The sequence below is a fragment of the Callithrix jacchus genome, chromosome 15, assembly GCF_049354715.1.
Source record: "Callithrix jacchus isolate 240 chromosome 15, calJac240_pri, whole genome shotgun sequence".
In the NCBI taxonomy this organism is placed as follows: Eukaryota; Metazoa; Chordata; class Mammalia; order Primates; family Cebidae; genus Callithrix; species Callithrix jacchus.
In genome coordinates this window covers 103,648,017-103,672,496 of record NC_133516.1, presented here as the reverse complement: position 1 = coordinate 103,672,496, position 24,480 = coordinate 103,648,017, and the positions used below count along the sequence as shown (strand labels likewise).

General features: G+C 42.9%; 1 protein-coding gene across 5 annotated transcripts in view; it reads left to right on the top strand.

Moving 5' to 3' along the window:
- The window catches only part of SIDT1 (SID1 transmembrane family member 1), a 95,925-nt gene that overhangs the window by 13,515 nt on the left and 57,930 nt on the right, over positions 1-24,480 (top strand). For 3 of the 5 annotated variants that reach the window (XM_035274486.3, XM_035274485.3, XM_078352345.1), the window contains exons 2-3: positions 17,641-17,762; positions 18,750-18,920. In XM_035274486.3, the coding sequence (XP_035130377.2) occupies positions 17,641-17,762; positions 18,750-18,920 (293 nt within the window). Of the gene's footprint in view, positions 1-5,075; positions 5,579-17,640; positions 17,763-18,749; positions 19,127-24,480 lie in introns of those variants that run through there. The other 2 variants (XM_035274488.3, XM_035274489.3) reach the window with 2 other exon arrangements.

The window sequence follows — 24,480 nt, the reverse complement described above, 5'->3', positions numbered from 1 at the left end:
CTCTGGCATATTGACTGTTTTGAATTAAAAGCACTTGAAAAACAACAGATGCAAGAAGGTTACTCTGACCTTCATTCTGTTTCTTAAAAGCAGGAAATGTAACTCATGTGAAAGATACTGTCTCTAGACTGAAAGGAAAGTAACAGTCTCATCATCAAGGGTGGGAAGGTGAGAAAGGTCACCTGTACAAACATTTCCAGACTAACCCTTATCTTCCCAGCCACTTCTCCCTTCCATTAACCACCACCTTAGCCCAAGCCCCTTTGCCTTGTCACATTTTTACCATTTACTACTCTTTGTCTAATTCAGTATTGTAAGTATTCAAAGCTAACTGTGTCTTTGGGTCTTCATAAGGGTGTCTGTGTCACAAAAATTTTATATTAACTTTGTATGTTTTTCTCCTGTTGATCCATCTTAGGCCAGTTTTATTTTCAGGCCTAGCCAGGACCCTAAGAAGGCAGAAGTTGGAATCATACAGCTTGTAGGTGTTTCTACTTGCTTCTTTTGCATAGCAATATGTAAAACATTAAGGTTCCTCCATGTCTTTGTATGGCTTGATGCCTCATCTCTTTTTAATGCTGAATAATATTTCATTGTCTGGATATAATACAGTGTGTTTATCCATTCCTCTTTGAAGGACATCTTGGTTGCTATCAATTTTCAGCAATTACGAATAGAGCTGCTATAAACTGTGTGTGTGGGTTTTTGTGTGGACGTAAGTTTTCAACTAATTTGGGTAAATACCTCGGCGTGTGATTGCTGGGTATGTAGAAAGACTATGTTAAGTTTTGTAAGAAAGTGTCAAACCGTCTTTCTTCTAAAGTGACTGTATCATTTTGAATCACCACCAGTAATGAATGAGAGTTCCTGTTGCTCCACAACCTCATCAGCATTTGGTGGTATCAGAATTTTGTCATTTAGCCATTCTAATAAGTGTATAGTGGCATCTGATTGTTGCTTTAGTTTGCAGTTCCCTTTAATTGCAAATTCCAATGTTGTTGAACATATTTTCATATGCTTGTTTACCATCTATATATCTTCTCTGGTGAGGTGTCTTTTTAGATCTTTTGCCTATTTTTAAATTTGGTTTTTTGATTTATTGTTGAGCTTTAAGAGTTCTTTGTAGATTTTGGATACCAGTCCTTTATCAGATAAACATTTTGCAAATATTTTCTCCCTGTCTGAGCCTTGTCTTTTCCTTTTCTTAGTAGTGTCTTACACAGAGCAGGTATTTTTATTTTAATAAAGTATCATTAATTTTTTTCATTGATCATGCTTTTAATGATGTGTATAAAAAGCTGTCACCAAATCAAAAGTCACCTAGATTTTTCTCCTCTGCTATCTTTTGGAAGTTTTATAGTTTTTCATTTTACATTTAGGTACATAATCCATGGTGAGTTAATTTTTGTGAAAGGTATGAGGTCTGTCTACATGGGAGTTTTTTCTACATATGCTGTCCAGTTGTTCCAGCATCATTTGTTGAAAATATCTCCCTATATTTTTAGCATTACACTATTGTGTGCATGTTTACATTTACACTCTGCCTTGGTTTGAAGTCTTGGAAGCAGCTCCACACCTGGTACTCAGTGTTCTTATCTCCATTCCCAACCTTCCCTTCTGCTACCAGCCTTGCTAAACTCAACCATTCTCTTATAACTCCCTTTCCTTATGTATCTGTGTCTCTCTGCTTCTCCTATCCTTTTTGTCTTTCCAATGTCTTCTTAATACGTTCAGCCCGTCAAGATTCTCCCTCTTTTCTGGGCAATATCCTGTGGTTGTTTGAGGCTTTGCTAATGGCAAGCGTATTCTATGTTCTTAGAATAGAGATAAATCTTGTTCTTTACTTTCTGGCTCAGAGCCATGATGAATAATCTCAGTTGCTAGAGGGCTGATCTCTCAATCGTGAAGGTTTTGCTGTAGCGTTCCAGTGGTGGAAGCTGAAGAACACGCCTTCCTAAGGCAGTCTGTATATTTGTGTTGATGTCATGTGCCATCATTTCCTTCATCCAAGTCAACAAACTTATCTTTGTCAAGTCTCTTTAGCTACAGAAAGATAATTGGAGACTTTTTGCGTTTGAGACTTTTTTATGGTTTTTTTTTTTCCATCAGTAAAAGAAACACATAAAAATCCTTTGAAACTGTAAAAAAGAGGTAGCTATATTTTAAGAACTCAAAGGACCTTTTAAAAAATTGGTTTTTTTCTTGAAATTTTATTTTCTTTCTCTTTTAACTTTTATTTTAAGTTCAGGGGTACTTGTGCAGGTTTGTTGTATAGGTAACTTGTGTTGTGGGGATTTATTGTACTGATTATTTCATCACCCAGATTATTTTATCACCCAACTCAGTTATTTTTCCTGATCTTCTCTCTCCTCCCATCCTCCACCCTCCACTAGGCCCCAATGTGTGTTGTTTCCTCTTTGTGTCCATGTGTTCTCATCATTTTGCTTCCACTTATGTGTGAGAACATGTGTTATTTGGTTTTCCATTCCTGTGTTAGCTTGCTAAGGATAATGATCTCCAGCTCCATTCATGTCCCTGCAAAGGACATAATCTCATTCTTTTTTATGGCTGAAAAAAAGACACTAGTATTCCACGATGTCTTTGTGCCACATTTTCTTTATTCAATCTATCATTGATGGGCATTTGGGTTAATTCCAGGTCTTTGCTATTGTGAATGATGCTGCAGTGAACATAGGCATGCAGGTGTCTTTATAATAGAATGATTTACATTCCTTTGGGCATATACCCAGTAATGTGATTACTGGGTCAAATGGTGTTTCTGCTTTTAGGTTCAAAGTGCCTTTTACATCCCCCAATCTCTTCCCATTTAACAGAGAAGAAAACTGAGATTCAGTGATATAAATTACTTGCCCCAAATCATGTACTAGTCTGAAGTATAGCCAGGAATGTAATTTAAGTTCCTGAGGGTATTTCCTCAGTATATTTCAACTAAATCACAGCATGTGCCCACGGGGGCACATTGGCTATGCTTATCACCAACCATAAAAATGATTTTTAAATATCATACCGTATTTTCACAGTCATGTCTTTCGATTGTGTAATTTAAGATTACGTCTGACTCCCTTACGATCACTGACAACTGAAACGAGATGTTTTATTACGTTTTCCCCCATGAATTGTCCAGCCATGCATTTGGCCGTGTACCAGGCAAGCAGGGTTGATATTAAGTAAAACTGTGACGTTGTCAAATGTTCTTTAGTGTTTTAAAGAGCCTCAGCCTCCCGTGAACCATGGTCTTACTGTGACTTCCTGTGGATCCCAGGGGGTGCGCATTAGTTGTGAAGAGGAAGATGCTTACAGATGATTGGGGTGTGTGTGTGTGTGCGTGCGTGTGTAGTGTGTGTGCATGTTTTATTTCCATCAATGCTGGGTTCCTTCTTTGTGCCAGGAACGGGGCAGCTTGGAGACCCAAGCAGTTAGCCTGTATGTTACTTCATGGAAGTGTTATTCCTGAGAACTGGTATTTCTGGGTCCCCACTAAGCAGTCATGAAGATAAGCCATGACAAACAGGACTAACCAACTATTTCTGTCCCTCTAGATTTAACTGCCCTTTTGTGGACAAAGTGACTCACATCTATCTTAAATAACCCCCTACCTGGGAGCGTATGTTATGAGGCAAAAAGTTAACATTTGAGTGCCCACAGTTGAATTTTCTTCTTTTCCCCTACTTCTAAATAAGATCCTGTATTTGCTTCCCTTTCCTCTCTATGCCACCTTCACCGGGGAGGAAGAATTACAACTTTCTGAGAGTCAGACGACATTGATCTGTGCAGCAAAGGGGTAAACATCGGAGGATAAGGACAAACAGTGGTGGGATCTAGGTGTGCAATAAGATTTGGGGAGATCTGTAGACAGGGAGACGCTAAAATAGCTGAGAGGTGTGAGTGACATGGACAGGAAAGAGGATATAGGTTCATGTGTGGTCTTAGCTACAATCAACAGAAATCAACTGGCAAATATAAGCAGAAAAAGAATTCATTGAAAAGATGCCCAGTAGCTCACAAACGTAAGTTTCCAGGCTCAGACCACATCTGGGGACCAAGGGAGACTACACTGCAGGGTATTAGAGCAGTAGTCATGCCCCAGGAATGGTTTGGCTGGGGTTCTTCCTTGACACCACCATCTCCACTTCCACCAGATATGGTCACCCCTTGACCCTGCTGCCATGGACACCATCGATATCACCATTGCCCATGAACTCTAAACTCTCCCTTCATTTTTGTGTCATTTACTCACAACTGAATGTACCAAATGGGCAAATCCAGCTATCCAAGCACGGGTCCTGTATCTGGCCCCTTTGACATCCATGGGCAGCCTTGCTTCCCACAAAACTCATACAGTGGGGTGGAGTGGGGGTGGTTCCTCCAAACCATGCAAGGGTTTGGGATGCTGAGCAACCCCAAAACCAACCCCACCAAACATCTTCACGGAGGGAGCTGAAGCTGGGGCGTTTGTTGGAAATGGCTTCGTGGGCCCAGACACAGGCAAGGATCAATATGTCGTAGGGGAGAAAGCTGGGGTGCTGCGGCCATTTCCCATACCTTCACCCATTTAATGAGGAGCACCTCCTGGGAGCATCAGAGTGAATTCCAGTGGTATAGATCATCTCTGCCACAATGTTCTCTCCACGATTAGAAATGGTTTTCTCTCTTAAACATGGACTTCCTTAAAGCCTCTTCTGCTTGTCTCAAGAAGTTGTCTTGAAGAGGAAGATGATTACAGATGATTGGTTTTGTCTCATTTAGAAAGCAGTTTCCTTTAGGTAATACTTACATCCCGAAAAACATGTATTTAAAGTTCTAAAAGGCACCAGTCTGGCAATAAATTCTGTTACAAAAATAAATGGCTGATAAGTGTCAGATCATAACTCTTAGAATCATAACAGTAATTTTCTGCTGCTTTTCCATCTTCAGAACATTAATTAAGTAGGCCCCAGAACATGTCTAGAAGACGCTTGCCTGCAGTGTATGGAAATAAAATCCAGGCCATGGATACTTGAGTTCTGCCTCAAACCAGAAAAATAATTATTTTTTCTTTTCTAATCCCCTCACAGGAGTATGAGATCTAGCAAGAGATAGAGAGAAAGAAACAGGAAAGATAAAGAGGAGAAAAGAAATCATGCCCAGGAGATGAGCACATTCAGATACCTGCAAGGAGGCTGAACCAACCCAAGCTGATGGCTGCCTCCCAGGAGTCTGGGGCTGTCTGAAGCCAGGGAGGTCAGTGGCACTGAGAAACCAATGCAGCTGGCCCCAGTGGCTCACGCCTGTAATCCCAGCTACTTGGGAGGCTGCAGCAGAAGAATCACTTGAACCCAGGAGGCAGAAGTTGCAGTGAGCCGAGATTGTGTCATTGCACTCCACCTGGGCAACAAAAGTGAAATTCCATCTCAAAAAAAAAGAAAGAGACCAATGCAAAAACTGAAAAACCTGGAGAGGCAGAAAACGATTAGCTCTTGGAGTGAGAGGCAAATAGCCCAGAATTGGTCAGACTCTTCAGGACTGAATATCTTTACACCAGTTCCTGGGAAAAATATCCAAGGCAGCATTTCTCAAAGTACGTTCCATGGAACAACTGCTCTGTAAGACAGTCTTGCTATTTGTTGCATATTAAAAGGGTCCCAAGTGTAAGGGAGCCTAGCCATGTTTCGACTGCCCAGCCTGAACCCCATTTGATATGGTTTGGCCATACCCCCACTCAAATTGTAGCTCCCATAATCCCCATGTGCCATGGGACGGGACCGGGGGAGGTAACTGAATAATGGGGGTGGGTTTTCCCCATGCTGTTCCTGTGACTGTGATGTCTCACAAGACCTAATGACTTTATAAGGAGCAGTTCACCTGCACACGCTCTCTTGCCTGCCACCATGTAAGACGTGCCTTTGCCTTCTGCCATGAGTGTGAGGCCTCCCCAGCCATGTGGAACTGTGAGCCCATTAAACCTCTTTTTCTTTATAAATCACCCAGTCTTGGGTATGATGTGAAGACAGCAGTATGAAAATGGATTAATACACCATTCTTACGTGTTTGGGGGACATTCTCCATTTCATGAGTGTTAGCGAGAGGTAGAACCCTTTTCACGACAGACTTTCTCATCCCACCTCTTATTTTTACCCCCCGCCAAGCTCTGACACGGGCATGTGGCCAAGGTGCTGCCAATCAGACCTGCTTTCTGTAGACTCTGACTTGGGAAACAATGCAAGGAAGCAGCTGTTCAGCAGCCACAGAGGCCACATTGAGTTTCCAGGGATGAGCATGGCAACCATTTTGTCCTTAGAATAAAAAGCCCCAACCGCCCCGACATGATTTGTAACACTCTTCAGGATTATAGTAACCCTTCATGCACCTCAGCCTCCAGGCGAACTAATATTCTCTTAATTCTTCAAATATGCTTCTTTCACCATCTCTCTTCTTCCTCACGTTCACCACACTGTCCCCTTTGTTTGGAAATTTATCTTGCTCTGCCCTCCCCCTAGTTTTCTGGTTAATTCCTCCTCATCCTTTGGGAAAATATTCCCCCCAAAATGTATGTCATGCAATCCCCACAGAAACTTGAATGTCAGTATGAAGACCTGTTTGCAAACCTCTGATACTGAAGAGAAGAGCGCTATGTGTACCCTGCTGATTAATGTATCTCCTGTGTCCAGAACAATGGCTGGCACAGGACAGGGAGTCAAACTTTTATTGATTGAACAAAGTTCATCAGAAAGTAGGCAGAATCTGACTGTGCATTTTTCTGTATGCTTGGCCTGCCAATGACTATCCCTGTCTTCAACGTTTTCCCATTGAAAACGTTTCCCTAGGTTTACATTAAAATTGAACATTTATTTTATTTTATTTTTTTGAGAAGGAGTTTCGTTCTTGTTACCCAGGCTGGAGTGCAATGGCGCGATCTCGGCTCACCGCAACCTCCGCCTCCCGGGTTCAGGCAATTCTCCTGCCTCAACCTCCTGAGTAGCTGGGATTACAGGCAAAAAATTGAATATTTTAATGTAAACCTAGATCATAAACCAAAGGATGAAGGCTTATATGAATGTATTTATTCTAGATTGTTGTTGGCATAATGAAATTGGCGAGATGAGGTCTGGACACCGCCTCTTTCTGGAAAAGTGCTCTGAGTACAAAATGCTGAGAACTGAAAAGTATAGGGAATAAATAGCTCCCCAGGAATAAACCGCACTTCATGAGCACGCTCTTCCAGGCCAGCTGGAAGCCAGGCTGTGAAAGGAAAGTAACATCCTACATGATACAGACTGTATAATTTTTTCGCTAAGGGTGATTGGGCTTGGGAGTGTGTCTCCACACATAGACAATAGTCAGTAACTGATTGACTAATGAATGGATGGGAATGGAAACAGCTCTGCCTTCTGCACTCCCTGGTGCTCTTTGAAGTCACAAAACACAGTCCCACTTCATCCACCATGTGACTGATGAAGCTGCCCAGGGAGACAGGTAGTCTGGGTGTTACTGTTCCCATTCTACAGTTAAAGACACCGAGGCCCAGATGACTTAAGTGATTTGCCCAAGGCCACCTAGCTCGTAGGTCTGAGTGCCAGAAATAAAATCGAGGTCTACATCTCTTCCTTTATTATACTGTGAGTGCATCGAAGACAGTTTTGAAGGCTGAGTCAGACTGAGGGAAGCTTAAACAGTCACTTCAATAAGTTTAGAAATTATTTTAATGCTTATCTTTTTTAAAAAAAAAAAGTATAATTGTGATTGACATAGCTAAACTCCCTGCAGTAGTTATGAAAAGCTTGGGATGAAATGCTCCATTTAATGAGAATTGCCAGCTTCTGAAAAGAAAGGGATTCAGGACTGCACGGCTGCTCTGCTCAGGGGCAGCTGTTTTTATGTTTTTACGATCACTGGACTCTCCCAGAAGCCCCATCTTCAGCCAGCCAGCTGTGACATGCAATCCCGTGAAGAGGCTTGGCAGTGTTAAAAGGTAAACTGAGGCACAGTGAGACTTTAAAGAGTGTAGTTGAGCAAACAGATGCATCAGTGAGGCAGCTCCAAACCGGAAGTGGCTTCCTGGGCTCAGCCGAGGGAACACAAGGAGAAGGCTTTGTATGATAGGGTGAGAAGAGAAATGAAGAAAAGAAAATATTTTCTCGGTTCAGTTACACAACTGCTTTACTTGGTCCACCCTGCTGGAAAGTTCCTACTTACAGAGCTATCAGTTAGTTTGTGGCTTCTGATGGGTTTGCCTTAAGTTTCATCTTTTGTTTTTGACAGAATCTGGCTCTGTTGCCCAGGCTGGAGTGCAATGCAGTGGCACAGTCTCAGTGCCAATCTCACAACGCTCACTGCAATCTCGCCTCCTGGGTTCAAGCAATTCTCCTGTCTCAGCCTCCCAAGTAGCTGGGATTACGGGTGCCCACCACCACCCCCAGCTAATTTTTGTATTTTTAGTAGAGACGGGGGTCTCACCATACTGGTCAGGCTGGTCTTGAACTCCTGACCTCTGGTGATCCACCCGCCTCGGCCCCCCAAAGTGCTGGGATTACAGGCATGAACCATCACACCTGTGATCCCAACTTATATTTGCAAGTCAAGCAAGTTTCAGTACATTTATGAGGCCTAATTGGCTTTGTCTGCTCAGGAATTCTTCAGGCCTGGTCTCCGTGTTAATTCACTTTAACGGCAATAAGTAAAAGCTGAAGATAATATGACAGTGAGGGAATGGTAGTGTTTTGGAGAATGACTTATTTCTTTAAAATCCTACAAACCTAATATTATGGGTTGATTTATTGTCCAAAAATATATGTTGAAGTCCTAACCTCTAGAACCTATGAATGTGAACTTATTTGGAAGTGTTGTCTTTGCAGATGTGATGAAGTTAAGATGAGGTCATTAGGGCCCCGATCCAACGTGACCGAAACACTTGTAAGGAGGGAAAGTCGGACACAGGCACACACAGAGAGCAGCATGTGAGGACGAGACACGCAGGGGACCGCCACATAACAACAGGCAGAGAAGGGAGTGATGGGCAAACAGAGATTCACACACCAAGGAATGCCAGGGCTTGACAGACACCACCAGAAGCCAGGAAGAGGCAAGGAAGGTTTCTATCCAGAGGAAGGTCTCACAGGGAGCATGGCCCCGCTAACACATTGATTCAGACTTCTAGTCTGAAGAACTGGGAAAGAATAGCTCTCCGTTGTTTCAAGCCATCTACTTTCTGGTACCTTGTTACAGCATCCTAGGAAACTAACCGCATGATACGGAGTCAAGGCTTGCACATCACTCTTCAATATAATCCCAACTTCATCTGGTATTACGGCCCCCCTGGCTATATTTATTTTCCAGGGCAGAAAAATGGAGACATGAGCTATGTGAATGAGGCCAAAAACAAGGCGAAGTTCTGCGGGTGGCTGAGACCTAAAGAGGCAGTTACGCTTCTGCAGCACCCCATCCTGAAATGTAGTTTCCATTTGCATGTGAGAGACAGAAGGAGAGAGAGACAGATGGGGCGGGGCGGGGGGATCTGGGCTGTGAAGTTAACACAAGCAGGTCAAACACTGGAGTCAGTGTAGACCGTGGCAAATGAGCCAGGAGAGCAATGAGAGTGTGTTGTGGGTTCTGCCGCACCCGTAACCAGGAGACTTTATAAAATGAGGGTATTTGCTCAGAAGCGGGCAAACACATCATAGCTTCTTTTTATTATTGCTAGGAAATTTTTTAGACATTTAAACAAGTATAGAAAATAATGTAACAAGCACATATGTGCCGCATACTCACCTTAAGAAACATAGAGACAGTTTGTTTTCTGTTTTTCCTCACCCTGATCCTCTTCCTCCATCCCCAAAAGTGACCACTTCGGGGAGACCATCCTTCATAGGTTCTCTTGATTTCTGCACATCTTACAGGAAGGTGCCAGCTGCAGCTTTTAAAATACTATCATTTCAAGGAGATTTGCATAGTAAACAGCCTCAGAAAACAATGTTCCCCGGTGGAGTAAAGGAAGGCAGACTTATTGCCTGTCATAAAAGACGTGGCGTTCTAAGCCCAGGGCTCCTCTCCGGTAGTGCCACCCGCTGCACATGGGTAGACATCTATCAGGACCCATCCACGTCAGCAGGATGGGGAAGTGGATGGGAACCAGGGGAAGTGATGCGATTGTTGATTACCCTGACAAGGCTCATACAATTATTTGTTTCCAACCCGGGAGACTTGTGTCTCCTCCCAGTTTTGATGACAGTGCGGCAAAGGGGTCAAATCTCAGATCCTTCCAAATGCTTGAAGTCCATTAATTTACATTTCTTATCATTTATGAATATGTACATTTTGCTGAAGACGTACAAATAAAAATACTGTGTTGTTTTGCTTACAAAGTTTACATAAATGGGGAAATTTAGTACGTTGCCTTCAGCAACCTGCTCCTTCTCTCAATTTATCTTCTTGAGACTTACCCACACTGATTTATATTTCAGTTCATTTACTTTTAACCACTGTAGAGCATTTCAGTGCATGAATATAATTTATCTCTTCATACTTCTATTATTTAGTTTATTTTGTTGTCACTCAGGTTGGTTGCAAATTTTATTACTGCAACGAATGCTGCAGTGAGCATGCTTGTCTGACCCCTCGTGCACGTGTAAGGCTTTTCTTCTGCATAAACTCAGTCATGGAGATGCTTAAATGTGATGTGAAGTCATCTTCAGCTGCAGTAGATATTGGCAGCTTGCTGACTGAAGTTGTACCAAATAACATTTTCATTAGCAATATACAAATTTCTATTTCTCTACATGTTGCAAACGTGGCATTGTCAATACTAGTGAGACTGTACGTTTCTGATGAGTGTAAGTGCTGAATATCTTTTCACGGGTTCTTCGGTCATTCTCTTTATTTTTAATTTTTTGAGACAGGGTTTCACTCTCATTGCCCAGGCTGAAGTATAAGTGGCCCTATCGGCTCACGACAACCTCTACCTCCCGGGCTCAAACGGTGCTCCTGCCTCAGCCTTCTGGGTGACTGGGACCACAGGAGCACGCCACTGCACCCAATTAGTTATTCTATTGTTTTTATAGAGACGGGGATTTCACTGTGTTGCTCAGGCTGGTCTTGAACTCCTGAGCTCAAGGGATTACAGGAATGAGCCACCATGCCCAGCCTGGTCATTCTTTTTAGTTGCTGTTTATATCCTTAACCCACTTTTCCATTGGTCACTGTTTTTTCTTATGAGTTTTGTGTGTCCTTATATATTCAAGATACAGATATTTCGTCTGTTATATATGTACAAACATCCCTAGTCTGTGGCTTATCTCTTCTCCAACTGCACGGTGTTTATATAGCTTCTTCATTTCCTAGGAGAGGGGCAGATGACCCACAGGTGTGTTCACTGGATCCAGGGATCCAAGATAGTGATGGCAGCATATTCCGACCAAGCATTGCGTGGAGGCTGAAACGCAGGCTTGGGTTCTGGTCACGATCCTTCCACTGTTGAGTATCCTTGGAGAGGATAGAGGTGCCATCACCCCTATCTCAGGCTCTCCTCTGTACGTGGGATGGTTGGAGTAGATGGTCTCCCTGAGTGCCTTCCCAGATGTAAGATACACTGTGAGTCAAGGCCTTATGCATCCAGCAGGCAGTGGCAGGACCTATGTGGAAGAGCCCAACTTGTAGGAAGCGACGGAACCGCCTGTGCGATTCTCCGGGGGGAATCACGCTGTCCTCTGTGTGCCCACAGCCCCTGTTCACATCGCTACCGTCTACTCATCACATTATGCAGTTATTGGTGGCTTTTCCATTTGTCTTTCTGACGAGACTGCGAGCCTCCTCAAGGGTAGGGTTGCCTTTAGAATATCCCCAGCGTCTCCTATAGCTCCTGACTCAGGGAAAACCCTCAGTAAATGTCTGATGGAGGAGAGTGGGAGCATGGGAGAGAGGGGAGGGAGCGGGGAGGACCAAAGAACCTAACGCCTGCAGACGTACACCCAGCGAACACAACCGAACACAACACAGTTACTCGAACGGTTAAACGTCTGAAAAAAAGGACCATCAGCGGATACTATTGTAGCTGTTTTACAAGTGGAGTCCATTTCTCAAGATCATACAGGAAAACAATGTGTACTAAATAATGGAAATCAATAATACCTGGTTCGTAACCTAACATTCCAAATAACAGAGGCTGTGGTCTCATTATTTTAGCAAAAATAAACTAGATTCCCGAATTGAATTCATTTCCATTCTCTTATGCAGCAGAAATATATTCCTTTTCATTGTGAACTACTGGCAACAGAGGTCTCCAGGCTTTAACACCTCACACAGCTGTGATCTGTATAATGTCAGAGATGTAAGGACTTAGATAATTCTCTCGCAGCTAGCTATAATTCAGTTTCCTGCTTGTAGTAAACACAGGAAGCAAACAAGATTTATGTAATAAAGTGCTCTTGTTGTCATGGCAACAGGAAGCAGCAACAAGAGGAGAAATCTTAGCTCTTAGAAATGGCCTTTCACAAGGTGTCAGGGCCCATTAGGCATGGTCGATCCCTGTCCTTCATTTAGCTTGGCCTTTACGCAGCTTTCTTCTCTGCTGCAAATGTAATCCAGTTTTCTCAGCCGCACATTAGCCTGGGGAAAGGGAAAGCAAATTTTGATCAGGGCTCTTTATTCTTTCCTGGAGGTAACCTACTAATGTTCATCTTGAAAAAGTATCTTCTACTCTAACATACTTTTTGCAATTTATTATGCCAGTATCTCTGAGTGTGTTTTCATCAGGACTAGTAAGAACATTATTAAATAATAAAAAAGGTAAGTGGATTGCAAAAGCCAGTCCAGGAATAAATGAGGGTGTGGAGATGAACAGTGAAGTGGGATAAACGTGGCAGCGATACGTCTGTTCTGCCAGCCCAGTGCCAGCCTCAGCAAACACCGGCTTCCAGACCAGCTCTAATATTGGTGATCTCACGGACGTACATCTCAAACAGTGGGCAGCTGGCGAGCTGCTGACAAATGGAACTATCCATTATATGGTTTCTTTGGAACAATCCTTCCCAAAGTGCAGTCCCCACCCGTGTAAATCGGACTCCCCCAGCCGCCTGTTAAAAGTTTATATTTTTAAGTTTTATTCTTGATCTGCCGAGCTAGAAATGCTAGGGGTTGACTTGAGGGATTTGCTTTGCTAAAAAGCAGACGAAAATTTGAAAATCTTTGCCTTAGATCAAAGTGTGAAGAAAAGATTGAAGGAAATCCTGTCTGACATTAAGTACTTAAGAAGGGAGGAGGAGGTTGCATCTTAGGTGAAAAAAGGGAGGTAGACAAGCTCCTTAGGTTTCATCTCAGTTCTAACGACTATAGACTTGAAGCCAAACCAAAGTGTGCTTGAAAAACACATGCTATGTAATCCTGGTGAGTGTCTGTATTACAGCCTCAAAAGTGAGCCTGCTTCTAAGCTAATGCCCCCTGCCAGGCACTAAGCATACCAAAGATGAAGTCTGCATCCTCCTAGAAGAGCCAAGGAGGTAAACTAGCAGTTACACGGTCCACAGTGAGATGCAACTTTACACCCACTAGGATGGCTATATTCCAAAAGACAGATAGTGACAAGTGTTGGCCAGGAGGTAGAGAAACTGGAGCCCTTAGATATTGCTTGCTAGGTCAATTATTGGAATGTAAAATGACTACCTCTTCGGAAGTCATTTTGGCAGTTCCACAAAAAGTGAAACATAGTTACCATCTCTCCCAGCAATTCAACTCATAGGCATATACCCAAAATAACTGAAAATATATGTTCACGTGAAAATTTGTATGCAAATGTTCATAGCAACATTGTTTATAATAGCTAAGAAAAGAAAACAACCCAAATGTCCATCAACTGAAGAATGGATAAGCACTATGTGGCATATGCATGAAATGGAATACTATTCAGCAATAAAGAGGAAGAAAGTACTGATACATGCTACAACATGGATTAACCTTAAAAACATTAAGCTAAGGAAATAAGCCAGATACAGAAGGGCACATTATTCCATTTATTTGAAACATAGGCAAATCCATAAAGACAAAAATTAGATTAGTGGTAGCCAGGGATTGGGGGAAGGAAGGCCTCGTGCCTTCCTTGTGACTGCCAATAGGCACAGGTTTCTTTTTGGGGTGAGAAAAATGTTCTAGAATTAGATAGTGGTGATGGTTGCACAACTTGGTGAATATATTAAAAACTACTGAATTGTGCACTTTAAAAGAATGGCTTGTGTGATGTATGAATTACATCTCAATTTAAGTGATAAAAGAAATGGCCAAGAAAAAGTAATAAAGTTGCTCTTGTGGTAGAGACACCATCTAGAGGTAATTAGAGGCCACACAGCAGCCCCGCAAAAGGGAGGGACACCACCTATTTGGTAGGGTAGGAAAAGGTTAGGGAAGACTTCCCCAAGGAAGACTTTAAGAATGAGGAAGATATCCAAAGGCCAGTGGCCACTGAGGACATAACCCTTCTGAGAAACAGTAACTGGGAATGACAAGGCAGTGGGAGTGTTGGTAGGTAAAGAAACGAGAGACGAAGGCACAGAAGAGCTCAGGAAGAGGCTTGAGGGGTTCAAATCCGTGGTGGAAAGATGATCTTTTAAGTAAGTGACGTTGGGATAACTGGAGAGCATATGACACAAAGATAAAATCACAGCCACTCCTTATACCACACACTAGCATTGATGGCGAAGGGTCCGAGGTTTAAATAATTTTTAGAATGAAACCATAAAATACTAAAAGTAAACATGAGCAAATTCTTCAGTAGCTAGGAATGATGAAAACTTCCTTGACTACGACTCAAAATTCAGGGAAAAGACTGAGAAATTTGATGACTAGGATCTAATGAAGCCTCTGGATCTAACCACCAGTTTGCAGGCAATACAGGAGATCAATATTGACACTGCGGGGTGCACTCAGCAAAGTCTGGAATGTGGGTTCTTCTACAGACTTGTACTGTTGTTTTGTGAGCTGCTGTCTTCAACAAACACGTGTCGGCTAAAAAAAGGAAAGGGAACCCTTTGTATTAAGAGAGACTCAAAAGACGTGTGAACCAAATACAGTGTTCAAATACAACGGATCTTGCTTGTGCCCAATTTGTTTTTAAACTGGAAAAAACATTTTGAAACAATTGAAAAATTCAAACACTATGTGGATTTAAATAATTTTTAAGATTATTAATATTATCAAGTGGGAAAATGGGGTTGTATTTAAGTTAAAAAGAGAAGGCTTCGTGTCCTAGAGATATAGACTGAACTGTGGTGCGGATAAATGGTATGATCTTTGGTGTGTTTCTTTCTTTCTTTCTTTTTGATGGAGTTTTGCTCTTGTGGCCCAGGCTGGAGTGCGACGCGTGATCTCGGCTCACTGCAACCTCCACCTCCCAGGTTCAAGCAATTCTGCTGCCTCAGTCTTCCGAGTAGCTGGGATTACAGGCAGGCACAATCACACCCAGCTAATTTTGTAATTTTTGTAGAGACGGGGAGATGACAGGCGTGAGCCACTATGCCTGGCCTGGTGTGTACTTTCAAATAATCCAGTGGCGGGGGTATATGGGGGATAGGAGGTATAAATTAAATAAATTATATTTGTTAATAATTATGAAAACTGGATAAGTACATGAGCACTCACTATAGTATTCTTGTTACTTTGGGGCAAATCCAAAAACTCCTCAGAGCCACTGAAGGGAAATGAGGAATGACAGATGAAACTGCCCTCCTAGCAAGCGCAGCCCTGGGGTCAGAAGACCAGATAGGGGACTGTCAAGGAGGGTCACTGTGATGCAGGACTGAGAGAGTGTCACTCCGGGCGGAGAGGAGGATCTGGGTGTGAACAGTATTAAGGAGATGGAAGCAAGGGAGCTAAAGAAGCAGGAATCAGGATGAATCTCCCCTTCAGGCTTAGATGAATGTCTGCATGGTGGGGCCATTCAACCAGCAAGGGAATTCAGAAGAAATAAAGTTAGGAGTGAAGGCAGTGATGGGGTCCATTTCAGACACTTTGAGTACGAGGTGCCTGTGAGGATTCAGAGCTTCAGAAAGAAGTCTCAGTAGAGATATGTGGCAATTCTCAGCTGCAGCATAATTTCCATGGAAACACGTAGCATGTAGGCACAAGGAAACTCTCCCTTCAGAGCGAGCCCTTCCTATCCAATTAGTAAGTTACTCTTGGGCTATTTTAACATTTAAAAAGCCATGCAGTGGCTTGATTAAGGAGAATGAGATAAGATATCCAAATGGCAATAGATGACTTCTATGCTATTCTGTTTCCTCCCAGTTTACGTTTTGAATGCCCAGTGGATCATTAGGGCTTAATTGCAGGATTTTGTCTCTCCTAATAAAGACATTTTCGAGAGAATACTAAGGCATTAGAAAAACAGAATCTCATGTGGAAGATCAAATTTTGTTGTTGTTTTTACCCTGTCTCTCTTCTATTTTGTTCTTTTCCATGTTGCCTATGGTATTATAAAAATTGAAAGAAGGCCAGGCGCAATGTCTCACACCTGTAATCCCAGCACTTTGGGAGGCCGAAGCGGGCCAATCACTTGAGGTCAGGAGTTTGAGACCAGCCTGGCCAATATGGTGAAACCCCGTCTCTACTAAAACTACAAAAATTAGCCGGGCATGGTGGTGCATGCCTGTAATCCCAGCTGCTTGAAAGACTGAGGCACGAGGATCCCTTGAATCCGGGAGGCGGAGTTTGCAGTGAGCCAAAATTGCACCACTGCACTCCAGCCTGGGCAACAGGGGAGATTCTGTCAAAAAAAAAAAAAAAAATTGAAAAAAAAACCCCAATACCATCTAGATCCAAAGTCACTCTCAATTTCCTGTCTTTAAAATAACCATAATAGGGTTAAATTCTTAATAGGGTTGGCACGCGCGTATTCAGAAAGACCTATGGAGTTACTGATATAAAAAAGCGTTTTGTGTCAAGGATTGATTTACACCTCAGAGCAAGAGAAAGAGAAGACTACTCCGCCCTGTGATATCTGTTGCTGGGAAGCGTCATGATTTATTGTTGGTGGGAGCACCAGGCCATCTGTTAGGCTGTAATAAAATGCGGTCATAACATTTTTATTTGAGACACAGAATGATTTACCAACCCGAAATTAAAGTTTTTCAGCAATTGAAGGTCTTGTAGGGTTTCTTTTTGAAGGAGGGTGGCTTTGTGAACACTGTTATTTTTAGCTATTTGTATCTTTAGCATTTATATTCAAAGAAGAAGAAAAGCACATCAGTATCTTTCTTTTTCTGTTCTGGGTTCATTCTCAAAATCTTGTGTTGCCTGGTCTGTTCAAACTCCCCAGCTTGCTGTTTGAAGGCTCCATAATTTAGCCTCATCCAAGATTAACTGAGTCAGAATTTTGGCAGGTTGGATTTAGGCATCATTTTTTTTTAAATCCCCCATGCAATTTCAATGTGCAATCAAAGTTGAGACCCACCGTGGTTACAATATGAATGAGGAGAAAGCACTGGGATATTTGGATTACCTATCATGGAAGAAAGTGTCAGAGATTAAAGTGTTTCTGAGCCTCATATGGCAGCTATGGGGTGTGTATGCATGTGCGTTGTGTGTGTGTGTGCACGCGCGCGAGTGTGTGTGTGTGTGTGCATATGTACATTTTACATTACCTCTTTCTACCCTCCCATGCAGGTGACTGCCGTGAGGGTGTATGTGAACAGCTCCTCTGAGAATCTCAACTACCCAGTCCTCGTCGTGGTTCGCCAGCAGAAAGAGGTGCTGTCCTGGCAGGTTCCCCTGCTCTTCCAAGGACTGTAAGTGGGTTTTCTCCCAGGCAACTTTGCTACATTTGATTTTCTTCAGTATCCTAGGACTTGATTGATCTTTTCCCTAATGAAAGGAAAAATCAGACATTTGGAATGTCGAGACAGTCTGCATATGAAGTGCAAATAATGATCTCGGTGCATGCCCTGACCTGTTCGCTCTGTTCAATTTTTAGATGAACAATCTTCTAAAAATCTAGGCAATTTAGGTGTTGCCTAGATTGGCAACACCTAGTAGAGCTTTTACCATTTTAAAATCGTACCGTGATATTCTGTAGCTTTTGGGTACCGGGTTGACCAATAGCCATCCAATGGGCTATGTCCAGCAGTTAACATCAGTGAGTAACTCTTCCCCTAATTCTTCATTAAATAATGTTCACTGAGTACTATTAAGTGGTGGGTGCTGGAGACAGCAGTGGAACAATGAAGTGCCTGCCCTCCTCAGGTTTATATTTTTGCAGGGAGAAGTGTACAAGGGACTATTGCACTAATTTAAAAAAACCTGGAAGGCATGCAAAACGGTCACATAACATTATTTTTTAAGGTTGAGAAATTTGAGGATTGAAATACTAATTCTGATAGCTTTGACTTGGACTCCAGGGCTTTCTTTACTCTCGTTTTAGCAAGATTTTGAAGAGTGGGAAATGGAATCAGCTGGTTGTTTTATCAGAACAGTTTTCCCCTAAAATTGGGTATTTATTCCTCACTGAATTTGAAGAACATCTTAGCGTAATGTAGACGCCACTTCAGTGAACTGGTCAGCACGGAACAGTCTTCACAGCCTTTTCTCATATCCTACAACCCAATGCCAACAACACTAGCTCTAAAATTACTATTGATAGTTCCAGCCTAAAAATCAAAACGTAAGGATTTGAAAACAAATTTGGAGAAAAGCAAATGAGATAGGCTCCTTTCCCTGGTCAGTCACTGAGTCTCCTTCTTGTTCTGCTGATTTTTACCCCTGTGTTGGCTACTTAGGTACCAGAGGAGCTACAACTACCAAGAAGTGAGCCGCACCTTATGTCCCTCCGAAGCAACCAATGAAACGGGACCCTTGGAGCAAATGATATTTGTAGATGTAGCATCCATGGCACCCCTGGGTGCCCAGTACAAACTGCTGGTTACCAAGCTCAAGCACTTCCAGCTCCAGTAAGCGGGATTTTCTCTGTTCACGTGTCTGTGCTTCCTGCACTTGTGGATGCTGAGTTCCTCTTCCATCCTTACAGACTGGTACTCTGGAAGGAAATTATCCACTTAGCGTATGATTTTAGCATCTCCTGAACTCTCCTTCCCATAACTGAGCAGCAGGGCCTTCATCTACACAAAAGACAGGGAGTAGGGGGCTGCTGCAGCGGGTGAGTGGTTGACCTCACAGGTGAATCTGTTTTCAGGGATCGGGGAGAGGGTTCTGTCCAGCCTGCAGTCCAGGCAAGAGTGACTGGTGACTGAATACTTTTGTATTTCCAACCAGTGCCACACTCCACGAGGAAGTTTTGTTTTAGTTCTAGGAAAGACATTAAGCTATTTTCTTGTCCTTATGATTATTCCTGTTTTCTCCTCTCAGGTTAGTAACACAGGTAGGAATGTGGCTTTGTCCTTTCTTTGTGTGCCTAGTACTGTTTTCCCCATTTTTTAAAAAAAAACTAAAATAAACAGGCAAGCTCATAAAAAAAAAAAAAGCATGAGACTTGAACACTTCACTAAAGAAGCTGCCCAAATGGTCAAAAAAACACAACCTCATTGGCTATACGAAATGAAAGTTACAGCCATATGTGATTCCATTACAACTCCCAAGTTGCTGTGAATCGAAAGGCCCTTTGATGTACACCCAACTCCTAGATACCTAATTGCAGTATTCGTTCAATGGGTTACCAGACAAAAATAAAAATGAGGAAACTATTGTTATACCGAACAACATGGATACATCTCACGATGTTGAGAAAAGGAAGCCAGGCCAGACTCAGTGGCCCACGCCTGTATCCCAGCACTTTGGGAAGCTGAGACAGGCGGATCACCTGAGGTCAGGAGTTGGAGACCAGCCTGACCGACATGGGGAAACCCCATCTCTACTTAAAATACAAAAAAATTTAGCTGGGTGTGGTGGCAGGTGCCTGTAGTCCCAGCTAATCACGAGGGTGGGGCAGGAGAGTGCTTGAATCTAGGAGATGCAGGTTGCAGTGAGCTGAGATCCCGCCACTGCACTCCAGCCTGGGTGACAGAGTAACACTCCATCTCAAAAAAAAAAGAAGCCAAACAAAAGGAACGTATGCTATTTTATTCCATTCGTATAAAATTTAAAGACAGGCAAAGCTATTCTGATGTTAGAAGTCAGAATGGTGGTACCTTTGGGGAGGTGAGAAGTGCATGATTATGTTTATCTGATGATAATTTATTCAAATATATGCTTATAACTGCACACTTACCTATAATACATGTTTGTTATAGTTCAATTAAAAAGTTAAATTTCGGGAGGGTGAGGCAGGAGAATTGCTTGAACCCAGAAGGAGGAGGTTGCAGTGAGCCGAGATTGTGCCATTGCACTCCAGTCTGGGTGACAACAGCGAAACTCCGTCTCAAAAAAAAAAAAAAAGTTAATTTTTTAAAACTCAGAATATTTCAAATAGTATATGTCACTGTTTTGCAGCTTATTTTTCTGATCAGCATGTTTCTACAGTAAAGTTCTCCTTAAATTTAATGCAGTTTCTAAAGACATCTGTAGCCAGTAGAGTTGCTAATAGAACTCAAATATTTATCTTGGTCTTCTCTGCACTCCTTGACATAGTGTTATACCCATACAGAAAGATGGGCAGATGAATGAATGAATGGTCAGAAGGATGGAGTAGTCACAGCATTTTTTCTTGGGTCCCTCCATTAATTCTGGTGTTGAAAAGGTGACATGATAATTATAAGAGCCGTGAACACTCTATCCTCCACAAGAACAAGGAGAAGATTCTTTGGTGAATGAGATCCTCCCGGAGCAGTTAAATCGGAGGCTCTAGGTTTGGGCACCGGTAAAGTGTTTAAAGTTCCCCAGGTGATTCTAATGTGTAGCCAGAGTTGGGAACCACTACCCTAAAGCAATATTAATATGGTACTTCAGGTTAATTTAATATATAGTTTTTGAGACCGAGTCTTGCTCTGTCACCAGGCTAGTGGGCAAGTGGCACAATCTTGGCTCACTGCAACCTCCACCACCTGGGTTCAAGGGATTCTTGTGCCTCAGCCTCCTAGAAGCAGCTGGTTTGTGAAGAAAGGACGGATATAGAATGACATTAAAGAATAGAGATCCGGGGAAAGGGAGGCATTTGGACGGGGTATTTGTTATTTATTTTGAAAACGGTTGAGACTAGAATATATTTCTAAACAAAGAGGTAGAAAGGCAAATTCACTTGATAGGAGAGTTGGATATTTGTAGAAGCAAAGTCCCAGAGAATGATAGAAAGAATGGGAATTCAGTACCTGAGTGCGGAGTTTATACTCAGACCCGAGGAATGACGGGCAGAGGGTCACCGATGACAAGAAGGTGGGAGGGAAAGCTGCAGTCCTGAAGGGAGTCTGTGGCAGATGGCAGGAGGAGAGGGCAGGGAATGACATTCTGAAGTTCCTAGTTCAAGTGAGTAAGAGGATATAATCTCCTTCAACAAACAAAGGAGGGGTTTGGAATGCCCACTGGGCTCTGTGCTCCGGGCGTGTTAATGTAGGAATGCCCACTGGGCTCTGTGCTCCAGGCATGTTCATGTAGGAATGCCCACTGGGCTCTGTGCTCCGGCCGTGTTCATGTAGGAATGCCCACTGGCCTCTGTGCTCTGGGCGTGTTAATGTAGGAGTGCCCACTGGGCTCTGTGCTCCAGGCGTGTTCATGTAGGAATGCCCACTGGGCTCTGTGCTCCAGGCGTGTTCATGTAGGAATGCCCACTGGGCTCTGTGCTCCGGGCGTGTTCATGTAGGAGTGCCCACTGGGCTCTGTGCTCCGGGTGTGTTCATGTAGGAGTGCCCACTGGGCTCTGTGCTCCGGGTGTGTTCATGCAGGACGAGTAAGATGCTGTGAATCTCACAGTCCTGTCTGGAATCTACTGAAAATCCGTCCTGCCTCTCTTCTACTTGCTCTTCCGTCCACCTCTTTTCTTTTTCTTCTGCTTTATTCCTCTGCCGTCTATATTTCTTCTCCCTCTCTCCACCTTCCCCATGGGCCCTCCTCTGACTCTTCTCCTGACCTCCCTATCTGCACCCCCAACTCTCAATACATCCACATTCCCCCTTCTCCCCTTTCTTGAAATAGCCAACACATGGAAACAAATTGCTTTTTAGCCTCTTATGTTTAACAAATAAACATAACATAAACACGTTAAAATGTGTTTAATTTTTAAAACAAATCAGTTGAAATGTTTATACTTCTTTCTCTAAAATGAACAATGCATGAGCTTCAGTTAGCTTTGTTCTGTCGTCCATGACCCGTAGTAAAATAAACCTTCCCCGCCTCTGTTGGGTCCATGTGAAAGGAAGCAAAATATTTCATCTGCAACAGACAAAATGTTTATTTTGCACATACTGGTGACTCCATGACAGAGAGAGGACTTAAATGATAGTCTTACAGGCAGTAACATGTTTTCCAAGTTTGCATGCATTGGACTAGCAAATAAAACATAAAGAACCAAACCAGAAAGCGAAAAAACAAAGAAAAAAGAAACAGAAAGTGAGTATCACATCTCCATACATTTAGTAGTATGACTGAAACCCAAATGAAGGGGAAAACTAAAATGTCTGCCCAAAAAATATGGGTTGTGTCTGCAAATTTCACGCCATCGTGAGGCGCCGAGGGACTTGAAAGATGAGGGTGCAGTAAGAGAGTCAGGAGATGTCATGTGTCCAGCCAAGAAAACCGTGTCCTCTTTGTCCCTCTGATCTGGTAACACAGAGAGTTGAAGGTCCCACGTTGTCCCGGTAACAGCGGGAGACACTCCCAGACTGCCGAAAGGGCACTACCCACACAGAGTATCAAAGGTCCGAACTCTGGCCAAGGACTCCCTGGAGCAGAAACATAACCGGGTTTGACACTCAAGGACAGAGGTTTTCAGTTGTGCTTCAGAAGAACCAATTCTCAACATTCATTACGATTTCTGTTGCAAGTAGATACATAAAAATGGCCTCCACTGTTGTGAGCTAAATTCCAAGCCCAGTCCGACCACAGCCTAAATTGTGGTCATTACCTTTATGAATAGTGCTCAAATTTTATGACTTCTAAATAACACCTCTAATTACGCACCTCTTGCTTAAATGTCTCAACTTGCCTTTTCTAAAGAAATCTTTGATTTTAAAACAGGTATTTAATTTTTATGAAAGGAAAATTGGAGTGGAAAGAAAAAAGTCTTCAGAGAGCCCTGGGGGATGAAGCTGATGAGGGATCCCAGAAATTCAAGTTCAGATGCCCAGAAACTCAGGGCACATTGGAGGGGTGGGGACATGCACCCCCAGGTGTGGCGTTTCAGCAGCCTGCTGATCTGAGACTGCTGTGGACTTGTGTGCACGATCTTCATGGCTAACAACGAGACAAGAGCCAGAGAGAACCAAAGTCCAAAGCAGCCCTTATAAAACTATAGAGAAGACCACATGTGTCTTTGTGACAAACTTGAACTGTCTCACAGATGCTCACGGCAGACAGCCCTCTATGCTACCAACTCATGCTTCCGATCTCTTCACACTGTCTTTCGTTGTTTGTTTTTCTTTTTTTCTTTTTCTTTTTTTGAGACCGTCTCACCCTATTGCCCAGGCTAGAGTGCAGTGGCGCAGTCTTGGCTCACTGCAACCTCCACCTCTTGGGTTCAAGCAATTCTCCTGCCTCAGCCTCCCCAGTAGCTGGGATTACAGGTGTGCGCCACCACACCCAACTAATTTTTGTATTTTTAGTAGTGGCAGGGTTTCACCATGTTGACCTGGCTGTTCTCAAACTCCTGACCTCGTGATCTGCCCGCCTCGGCCTCCCAAAGTGCTGGGATTATAGGCATAAGCCACCGTGCCTGTCCTCTTCACACTTTCCTTTCTTCAATCCCTAGATCATTGCTGTCTTACATGGAAGAATGAAAGTATCTAATAACATAATTTACAGCAAATTACTAATTGGTGAGAAAAAAAAAACCTCTTTTGGTGGTATTTCTACTTTAAAGGAGGGTCTTGGAAAGCAATGCCTAATCCAAACGGAACTAAATCTTGGAGAATTTCAGCCAGTGTGGCAGGCAATTCGGGAGGTATTTGGGGATAGGAAGGGCATGCCTCTGTCCCGAGACACCAACCCATATAGTTATCTGTTCCCCGCGCTTTGTAGAAAATGATCCATTTTGCCATGGGTCCATCAGAATTATTTTGAAATAGTATCTACATTATCCAAAGGACCTTGAAATTGGGTTTCCTCTCTTTCAGCTCACTTCTGTTACCTAAACCCTGGCTTGATTGTAAAATCAAGCACAAGAGAGTCCCAAGGCAAAAGCAGTTACAAAAGTAAACAAACGACTTTATGTAGGTTTGGCTTCATGGATATTTAAAGACACAAAAATCATAATCCCTTTCCCCAGTTTGGTCATTATTTAGAGCTGGAGCCACCAAGCCCCATTCAGTCTGCTTTCTCAGTTTCACGGGACCAGAACTCCCCTCGCCAAGGGTGAAGGTCTCCTTGAGTCTGGTTTAAGATGGCTTTCTTTTAAATAAATAATTTTTG